The sequence below is a fragment of the Suricata suricatta genome, chromosome 13, assembly GCF_006229205.1.
Source record: "Suricata suricatta isolate VVHF042 chromosome 13, meerkat_22Aug2017_6uvM2_HiC, whole genome shotgun sequence".
Taxonomy (NCBI): domain Eukaryota; kingdom Metazoa; phylum Chordata; class Mammalia; order Carnivora; family Herpestidae; genus Suricata; species Suricata suricatta.
The window spans coordinates 76,618,099-76,628,917 of NC_043712.1; the positions used below are offsets into that span (position 1 = coordinate 76,618,099).

At 37.4% G+C, this 10,819-nt stretch overlaps 1 protein-coding gene and 1 long non-coding RNA gene across 2 annotated transcripts in view; one reads left to right on the forward strand and one right to left on the reverse strand.

Annotated features, from left to right (window-relative positions):
* Window positions 1-6,616, reverse strand: part of TMC1 (transmembrane channel like 1) — a 128,704-nt gene extending 122,088 nt beyond the window's left edge. The window contains exon 1 of the mRNA XM_029920495.1: window positions 6,441-6,616. Within this exon, the coding sequence (XP_029776355.1) occupies window positions 6,441-6,519 (79 nt within the window). The 5' untranslated portion in view covers window positions 6,520-6,616. The remainder of the gene's footprint in view (window positions 1-6,440) is intronic.
* A 2,018-nt stretch (window positions 6,617-8,634) lies between these two features.
* LOC115277096 lies at window positions 8,635-10,592 on the forward strand. The gene is made up of 3 exons (XR_003902218.1): window positions 8,635-8,820; window positions 9,782-9,834; window positions 10,187-10,592. It is a non-coding gene; the product is annotated as an uncharacterized LOC115277096 (long non-coding RNA).
* The last annotated feature ends 227 nt before the right edge of the window (window positions 10,593-10,819 follow it).

Below are 10,819 nucleotides of genomic sequence, written 5' to 3' on the forward strand. Positions count from 1 at the left end.
TGAAATGATTAGTATTTTTAAGTTTTTATTTTATTTTTTTTAATATAATTTATTGTTAAATTGGCTAACATACAGTGTGTACAGTGTGCTCTTGGTTTGGGGGGTAGATTCCCACAATTTATGGCTTACGTGCAACACCCAGTGCTCATCCCAACAAGTGCCTTTCTCAATGCCCATCACCCATTGAAATGATTAGTTATAGTGAACGATCATCATTTGATTATTCCAGTGACTCTACTTTTATGGGAACTTTTCTACCTCCTCCTCAGCATTTTCTGTGAACTGTACTCTGACATAAATACACATATATGTAGTCACTTACATGGTTTTGGACACTCTTAGCCTTGGCCATGCCTGTCACGTCTACTATAAAAGGGGGAAAACAGTCTGCAGCCAGAACAAATGAAGCATATTTGCTATCGTGCTTCAGTCTCAGGTTCTATCTGAGGTTGAGACTCAATTTCATTCTTGCCTTTAGATTCTGGGAGTTGCCCCTACAATCTTTGAGCTTGAGCTAGCTAAGCTGGAGTATGTTGCCTTCAACCAAATTTCCCTTAAGTCATATACACTTTCAAAATCTAAGGGCTGCAAAAATTCTAGCAAAGATTCACACCCAGGTCTGCACGATTTCAACATTTGTTCTGCTTCCCACATTGCTGAGAGATAATCATATGACGCAGTGATAATAACAAGTACAGTTCTGGGATGCATAAACGGATGCAGTCAGAACACTGGCATCATCATCCACACATACTCAGAAGTGGTCGCGTTCTTATCTTCTGAACGTTTCAGCTCCACAGCTAAGGAGTGGTCTGGGTAAACTGAAGAATGTTCACTAGAGAACCATAAAGGAAGATTAAAGAGTTGGAAATGAGAAAAACTACATAGCATGTATAACCTCTACAATTCAACTGACACTTCATATCCTGCATCCAAACATCTTTCTCATTACAGTCTCACACTGTTTTTTTTTTTAACATTTTTCTGTCACTTTGTCTCATCTCCCCGATAAGGCTATGATCTTCTTGACATCGAGGGAAATCTATTATATTTTTGTTGCATTCAATAAATAATAAATATTGTGTTAAACGATCTAAAATTAAAGGTATACAGCTTGTTCAAACACAGGGGACTAAGAAAAGAATTTAATAATTTGTTATGAATGTCTACATTGATGGGCACTGACTTTTCTCCATACCACAACCAGAATAAGAGGAAGAAATCTCACATACTAACATGAGGTGTTTAGTTAGTTTTAGCAATAAATGTCCAAATTGAAGCAGTCATTGTGGAATATGTCACCGAAGGAAAAGCTTTAGAGATTCAGCCTCTTCATAGGAATGAATGTCATTGTCTCGGGCAATTTGGGTTCGGATCTTTTTAACTTTTCACTTCATAGAGAGTTATGGACTTTATGACTCTTCTTTAAGTCTCTCCACGACCTGTAAAGCATCAGAGAAGAGTGGAGTTTTATCTTTTCCCCCCCTTTTAGAACACACCATATGGATATGCCTAATATTTATGAATGTTGGCATATGGACCTCAGATACTAAAAGTTTATATCTTTAGTAAAGACCAGACCTGTAAGAACTATTCCAAAAGAGAAAGATATGTTTTGAAGATGTTTTCAATTTTCGTCTTACATCATCTGAAACTTTTCATAACTTAAAGGAATCCTTGAGTAATTAAGTCAAAGCATACTATAAACTCAGTATTGGTGTTCAACTAGAATGAAATAACTAGGAATGAATCAATCCTCTTACTTTCAGCAACTAGAAAGGCAGACAAAATGTATGAAACATTTTCATATACTGCTCAACAGATAGCCCAAGAAAGGGAGTGATCCCTGAAAGAAAGGGAGTAAATGAAATGAACCCTAACTTTGCCTGATCACTTTAAGGAGTTTCTAGGCTGCAACACGGTAGGCGGAGTGTGCAACATAGGGAGGTTTGTGGTCTCACCGAGTTGAGGAGACATAGTTCTGTTTTCAGGGAGTTTTCCATAGCAGCTAGAATTTGTGAGATGAAACACCAGATAGGAAGGAGCAGGCAGAGTCATTTCTGGAGCTTGCAAACGTCTGGAATAGTTTGGGTTTTCCACCAGCCAGAGAAAGAGACCTCCTAATGTGTGGAGCATTGGTTAGAACCCTCTGAGAGTTATTGCCTAGACCAAGTAATTCTGCCGTGAGCTCACCCTAACAGAGCTTAAGATCAAGTCTCCAAAGCATCCAGCTAATTTGAACTGACTTAACTGCATCCCAGAATATAGTCCAATAATATTTCAAGGAATACCAAAAAATCCAGGACCCAAACATGTAAAATTCAACATTTCCAACAGCAAATAAAGTAATTACTAGGTAGACAAAGAAGTTGGGAAATTAGTACCTCCCTCCCAACCAGGAGTCCAATCAAATAAATCAGGTCCAGAAATATTGTAGATGATAGAATTAGCAGACATTAACGGTAAGTCATCTATGATAAATATATTCCATGTGCTCAAGAACATAATGTGAAAATTTTTTTAATTATTTTAAAAACACAAATCAAACTCTAGAGATGAAAAATAGAATATCTGAAATGAGAAACAGTGGACTTGACATTGATGAAGAAAAGTGCACCAAACTTGAAGATAGAGACTGTACCTAAAATGAAAGAAGTAAAATAGAAGATTAAAAACATGGAAGAGTATCTCTGAACTGTTGGGTGATATTAAACAGTCTAAAATACATGTAATTAAAGTTCTAGAAAGGGGAGTCAGTAAAAGTGAAGAAATAATAGCCAAAAATGTTTTAAAAATTTGACAGCAACTGTAAACCAAAGTTCAAAAAAAGCTAAGGGAACTCCAAACAGGAAAACAGATTAATAAAATTATACCAAGGCATAAACAAATTGCCAGATTGAACAGTAATAATAAACACTGTAAAAGCAGGTAGACAAAAGTGACACAAGATAAAAATGATCACAGACATCTCATCAGAAACTATAAGAGGGAGAAACTTTAGAACACTGAAAGGAAAAACAAACAAAGAAAAGGGAAAACAAAGTTTTTCAACCTAGAATTCTCTTCTCACCAAAAAATATCTTTCAAAGATTAAAGTAAAGATGCTTTCAGACACATGAATCTTGAGAGAACTCATGGCCCACAGACCTGTCCTATAAGACATACTAAAAGCAGTTCCTCAGACAGAAGAATAATACCAGAAAAAAAGATTTGTTTCTGAAATATGGAAGAAAGACATTGAAAATGGTAAATGCATAGGTAAATATAAAAGACATTTTTTAGTTTTTCAAATTTCTTTGTAAAGATAATTGAATATTTAAAGCAAAATAATAATGATAAGCTGTGGAGTTTATAATATATGTGGAAATAAAGTGTACAAAAACAATAACACAAGAAATGGGAGAAGAAAATGAAATTATCCTATAGTAAGTTTCTAAAAATATTTATACAGTGATATACCATTATTTAAAAGTACAATGTGTTATGTTAAAGATGCATATTGTAAACCTACTAAAACAGAATAAGACACAAAAAAGATATAACTAATATACCAATAGTGGAAATAGAGTAGTTGAAAAAAAATAATAAATCCAAAATAAGGTAAGAAAAAAAGAATAGAGAACAAAGAGGTAATGTGACAAAATAAAGAAAATAGCATAAAACACACTGAACATCATTAGTCATTAGGGAAATGCAAATGAAAGTCATAACGATGTATCTACCACAACACACTTTCTCAAATGGCTAAAATTAAAAAGATTTACTTGCAATATCAACATTTTGTGAAGAAGCGGATCACTAGAACTTTCATATATTGCTGGGGAAAATTTTATAGCCACTTTGGAAAGGAATTGGGCAGATTCTTATGAAGTTGATCAACCACTCGCCATACAACCAAGCAATTTAAATCCACACACTCACACAAAGATTTGTATTCAAATGTTCATATGAGCTGTATTCACAATAGCCCCAAGTTAAAAAACAATTACAATGTTCATCAACAGGTGAATGGATAAACAAACTGTGGTACCTCCATACAATGGAATACAACTCAACAATAAAGAATGACAAACTCTTGGTATATCTAATAATGTGGGCAAATTTCAAAAGCATTATGTTAAGCCTAAGAAGCTAGATACAAGAGTGCTTACTGTATGTTTCCATCTATGTGAAATTCTAGAAAAAGGAGACCAATCCATAGCAAAAAGCAGCAGAGTGATTGCTCGGCTTCGGTGGAGGTGTATATGGGAAGCAGAGATGGAATGTACGGATTTATGCCAAAGAGGCCTCAGGAACATTTGAGTGGCAGAAGTCCTGATTGTCTTGGTCATTAGAGTACTATGTATATATTTTTCAAATCTTCTTAAATTAGACAATTTATTTACTTTTTAAATTTTTTTAATGTTTATTCATGAGAGAGAGAGAGAAAGAGAGCAAGTGGGGGAGGGCAGAGAGAGAGACAGACACAGAATCTGAAGCAGGCTCCAGGGTCTGGCTGTCAGCACAGAGGCAGATGAGAAGCTTGAACCCATGAAACGTGAGATCAGGACTGGAGCCCAAGTTGGACGTTTAACTGACTGAGCCCCAAATTGGACACTTTAAATGTGTACAGTTTATTGGGCATAAATTGTATCTCAACAAGGCTGGTTTTTAAAGTGGAATGAAAAGGGGTGCCTGGGTGGCTCAGTCGGTTAAGCATCTGACTTTGGCTCAGTTCTCGATCTCACAGTCATGGGTTCAAACCCCGCATTGGGCTTGGGGCTCAGAGCTGGAGCCTGCTTCAGATTCTGTGTCTCCCTCTCTCTCTGCCCCTCCCCTGCTCATTCTCTGTCTCTCTCTCTCAAAATAAAGAATAAAAAACTAGTTTGAAGTGGAATGAAAGAAATGGAAATAACATTGTGTCAATAATTTATCGTTTAGACGAATGTCATCCCTTGGCCGTGGTTGATGGGCATTTCACGCCCATCAAGGGCTTGTCCACTGCAGAGAATTCCTGAAGGCACAGGCCGCGTGAGAAACAAAAACATTAGTGTTCCTCATTTGGAAAGGGCCTCTGTACCTTCTAACGCAATGTTTCTTTTACTTTTAATTTTTTTAAGTTTACTTATTTATTTTGAGAGAGAGCAAGAATGATTGGGAGAGAGGCTGAAAGAGAGGGAGAAGGAGAGAGAATCCCAAGCAGGCTCTACACTGTCAGTGCAGAGGCTGGCGCGGGGCTAGAACCCATGAACCATGAGATCATGATCTGAGCTGAAGTCAGATGCTTACCCAGCTGAGCCACCCAGACGCCCCCATGTAAAGCAAAGTTTTGACTGTTTTGTTTCCGTAACTGTTCAGCCCTGCCGTGAATAGATTAATCTATAAACTCTTTGGGAAGAAGGACACCTCTGTCAAGTCACATTCTTCCCAGGGTACACAAAAAGAATCAAATGAATTGTTCGTTGAAGTGACCAAATAAATGAATAAAATGAATTTCTATGATAATTTATAATTCTAACATATCTGTTTATATTATTTATCTCTTACAGGAAAGGTTGTCTATTCATTTTTAAATATAGTAAAACAGCATCCATATGAGCACCGCAGATTTAGAATCTTCAAGAATTCGAACAAGCAGAGCCTGGGGTTACCTTTGCATTGTTGGGGGTAAAAAGTACATGGCCAAACAATAGCATAGAAACATGGCAATGATTTCCATCCTCACTTTGCTTGTCATTTCAGGGTTTACATGTGTTCTTCGAAGCACTAATTCATTTAAGCCATTTAGGAGCACTATGTTAGCAATAGCAGCTTCTATCTATAAATAACAAAGTCTATTCATGTACTGAAAAAAAATTTCCAAGGGCTTTTCTAGTTAATAGAGAGAAAGATCAACATGATTACATTTTAAATTACAATTCAGAATTATCATCATTTTTACAGATGGTTAGTCTGTATTTCAAGGTATTTCTTTGAAATACATTGATGTTCTTAACTATCAGCCCTCCTCTTGGAGACTCTCCATTCCCTTAGCTTCTGTGACTTTTTCTCTCCAGGATCTCCTCCTCTCCCTCTGACCCATCCTTTCTGTTCCCTCCACGGGCTTATCCTCCTCTCCACACCATGAAACAGGGCATCTGTCCAGGGCTCCGTTATTGGCTCTCTGATTGCCTTGATATTTTGTATACTCTTCCTGGGAAGTCATGTGATTCTAGAAACTTCATCTTCCAGATGTTTCCAGAATCTCTATCATCACACCCACCCTCTTCCTGAGCCTCAGAAAATACTTTGCAGATAATCAAGTCATTCCCCCAACCAAATCTTTTTTCCCCGTCTTTTATTAATTGGAATTTTTTCTACTTAGTTGACCAAGCCAGAAACACAAGAGTTACTTTTGACACCCTCCTCTTCCCATATTCAATCTCATTTTCCCCCATTCATCTTCTTATATTCAATCTTACCAAGTACCAGTATTTCTACCTTCCAAATGCTTTGGGAATCCTTCCTTTCTATGCCAGATGCAAACCTCATGGAGCTCATAAAATTCCTTCCAATGCTTCCTTCCTTCCTGTGGCTCCAACAGCATCCCAGCCCCAACCAATCACTTGACCTTGAAGTACCAGGGACACAGCAGAGTCAACCACCTGCAAGCCCCAAGTGTTCGGATCTCTGCCACGTCCAGACCTGGGTGGAACACCACACAATGGAGGGTGGGATCTGACACCTCACAGTGATGCCCTGCTGCAGGGGCTAGGTAACCCAACTCAGTAATGTGTTATGCTAACTTTCCATGGGGTAAAAACAGGACAGGAGGGATCCAGGTGGATAAATTTGCCTTCCTTCATCTCTTCGTAGGTTACCGCTAGGCACAGTTTTTCCTTGTGTGCTGTCTGGAGACGTTTAACATGCTGAGCAATGCACCTGCCAATTGATCTACTTTGTCCCTTCATAGCTTATTGAAAGTGGTAACCATCATGTTAAGCTTGGCAACCCTTCACATCTAACCGTCATGGCAATTCATCACTACATATCACATAGAGCCTGGTATGTAATATGCACTCAATAATGGAAGCAGTCAGTATGCCACCATTATGTAACCAAAATAGGCAATGCTATTGTTCTTTTCATTTCTTGTGAAGCCAGAACATTGTCTTAAAAACTACACTCATTATGTGTTAATTAATTTGTATCTATTTTATTAAACATAAACCAAATAGAACTTTTACAGAAAATGTTTTTCATAGAACAGAAGTTTTTTATAGAAGAAAAGATATTCGGAGAAAAAGTTTTTCATAGAAAAGAAGCTTTTCAGAGAAAAAGTTTTTCATAGAAAAAAAGCTTTTTAGAGAAAAAGTTTTTCATAGAAAAAGTTTCTCATAGAAGAAAAGTTTTTCAGAGAAAAAGTTTCACATAGAACAAAAGTTTTTCAGAGAAAAACTTTTTCATAGAACAAAAGTTTTTCATAGAAGAAAAGTTTTTCAGAAAAACATTTTTCATAGAAAAAAGGCTTTTTAGAGAAATATTTCATAGAAGAATTTTTCTGAGAGTTTTCATAGAAGAAAAGGATTTCAGAGAAAAAGTTTTCCTTGGAGCAAAGTTTTTCAGAGAAAAAGTTTTTCATAGCAGAAAAGATTTTCAGAGAAAAAGTTTTTCATAGACAAAAGGCTTTTCATAGAAAAAGTTTTTCAGAGAAAAAAGTTTTTCAGGGAAAATGTTTTTCATTGAAGAAAGTTTTTCAGAGAAAAAGTTTCTCATAGAAGAAAAGTTTTTCATAGAAAAAAAGTTTTCCATAGAAAAAATTTTTCATAGAAGAAAAGTTTTTCAAAGAAAAAGTTTTTTATAAACAAAAAGGTTCAGAGAAAAAGATTTTCCTAGAAAAAAAGCTTTTCAGGGAAAAAGTTTTTCATAGAAGAAAAGTTTTTCAGAGACCTTCTTTCATAGAAAAAGAAAATCAAATGTCTACGGTCATTTATTTGTGGTGGGATTGTTTTTGTTGTTTTTTTAATGTATTATATTTTTCTAAAATGTATACATTTCCTGCAACTACATATATTCCATCCATAATCAAGATAAAACGATTAAACTTGAAAACATCTGTTGCTATGAAAGCAGTAAGATTAATACATAATAAATAATGGCCTGAATAAACAGCAGGGATAATCAGTTCCGATCTTACTTATGTAATGAATGATTGGCATATAGGAGAGCTTGGGCAACCTTATCGTACGTTCCTGTAAGAATTGTTAGATCTTAAATGAGCCTGCAAACCTCATAACCACCAAACTCCCCTGAGGAGCTCGAGGACCCCAGATTGGAAGGTACTAAAGAGGCTGAAGTCACACATCTTACTAAAATTTAAGCTCTGCCTTTATTAATGGAACACCAGCCCCACCTGTGAAAAGCAAATATCCATCTCTGGGCCATTTCTAACAGTTTCTTTAAGAAATGCACGCAGTGCCTGAAAAGAACTGGATGATTTTGTTTTCGTTTTCTGAAAACATTGACCTACTTTGATAATGATATTCCTAAGACTGTCCAGATGTTTGAAGTCAATACAACAACGAAGCCTATTAAATAGGATCCTGCGCACATTGTCAAGACACAAACCTGAAGCTTGGTGATTTTTAACAGATTATCTCTAAGCGAGGTCTCTGTCTCCACTTTCCATTCTAAGATTCCATAAGTCAGCTGAAGAAACGACCAAGACCAAGGCTGTCTGGATTAGAAGTTCTACGCCGAAAAGCAAACATGCATTTCCAAGTTTTTTCTTATTTGAAAATTCTACCAGTTTGTCTTTGGGGGACTGAAATGAGACTGAAAACAGATCTCATGTAAAGCTCCGTGAGTATCACAGAAGGACATTCAAACACGACACACGTAATCTCCAGGGTCCTGAAAATGCACCTTTATGACAAGAGCCTGCAACCAAAAATGTGTTTCATTGCATTGCTTACCCTTTCACATGCATACCCCCTAGGAGGGGTTTATGCCTCTCTTCTGCACTTTCTCTGCCTTAATTCTCTTTCCTCTCCTTTTCGACTTCACTTAATTTGGAACTATATTTAATTCACAAATGGCAGCAGAAATGGAGTCCCTCACCAAGCCCCCCAAACCAGTCAGACGAGAGGTCACTGCTGGGGAACAGAACCCCAGTTTCAGTTGTTGCTCTGGTTTTCAGTGTATTTTGCTTTCCTTTATTGCCTCCCTGAATGAAATAAGTTCGAGCACTTACTAGTTGGTGAAAGCATATGTCCATTAAAAAACTAATGAGCTCTTTCCAATTTCTCAAGACACAGTATGACTCTAACCACAAAAATATAGAAAGGGGAAGCCCCAAAGAGGGAACAAAAATCATGTTGGGGGGGGGAATAAAGTTTCTGATCTCTAAGAAAAGTAGAATATTCTAGAACCAGGTCTTTATTTTGAAATACCTTTCTTGGGTGGCATTCTGGCGGTGTCCTGTCAGAATATCTCAGCAGCCGACCGACCTGAAGAAGGATGACAGGCTGAAGGGACAAAAGACTCAGGTTTGGTGCAGCACATCCACACACTTCTGTCTGTCGCTGAATGGTGCCATTTCACAGTCTGAAACATAAGAAGGTACTAATTTCCTCGCCATTAAATTTTCATGAATGTTTAGTTTGCCATTTAAGGATGGAGTACGCAGGTCAAAAGGGCTGTATTTGGGACTCATGTTTGAAATAAAACTAAACTAATCGTGTGAGTTGTATTCAAAGCAAATCTGGCTTCATCCCGGCATGCATGCACTTGCCTGGTTGATCTTGAATACCTTCTCTTCCAGGGCTTTCTTGGAATTACAAATACAGAGGCCAGTGTGAGTGGAGTCTTAGAAAGGTGAGAAATGCTGACTACCAACTGTACTTGGTGAATTAAATGAGTAAATAAACAGGATATGCCTTCGTCAAGGGTTCAGGTTTAAGGGCAGAGCTATAGAGCATTCACGTTAACAATCCGTCTCTAGTGCAAGGAAACCTGGGGACATTGTATTTATTTTCGCATTTCCTGAATAAAATGGGCTGTAAAAGAAGTTGTTCCTTTCTGGGCACTATTCTAAAACTTTTCTCTTTATCAAAACATCTCATAGAAAGGTGGTCATCTTTGCTTTAGAATGATATACAAAAAAGATGTCCATCATTGAGAAGGAAGGAAGGGACAAAATGTGCTGTAATTTAATGTCTCGAAACAGGCTGCCTTTTGGAGAGCGAAGACGCTGGCATTCTCTGGTTACTTTGGTGATCGCCACTGACCTTGGCAAGAGGAAGCACTGTTTTGAAATGGATCCCGGTGGCACATTTACACCGGAGTACCTTGCGGCTTCGCAAATGGATTTGTGCACAGATCTGACCCTTTTAGCAGCTACGGTCTAATACATAGATTCCAGCCAAAGTAGTGTGAAGCACACTCAAAACTACGGCTTAAAACAAAGCTTTGTAAAGATGATACTCACCTAGTTTTTCCCTATTGGGATACTATGTCTTCACTGCAACGAGAAGATAGGGTAGAGCTAATACAAGCACATATATTCAACTTGGGAATTTGTAAAGAAAGAAAGAAATGTTAGTGTAGGGGTGCCTGGATGGCTCAGTCATTAGGGCATGTGACTTCACCTCAGGTCATGAACTGGAGATTCATGAGTTCAAGCCCCACCTTGGACTCCATGCTGAAAGCTCAGAGCCTGGAGCCTGCTTCAGATTTTGTATTTCCCTCTCTCTGCCCCTCCCCCACTCCCACTCTGTCTGTCTCTCTCTTCCTCTCTCAAAAATAAATAAACGTTTAAAAAAAGAAATTTTATTGTAAATCATTGGCCATATAACCTAGA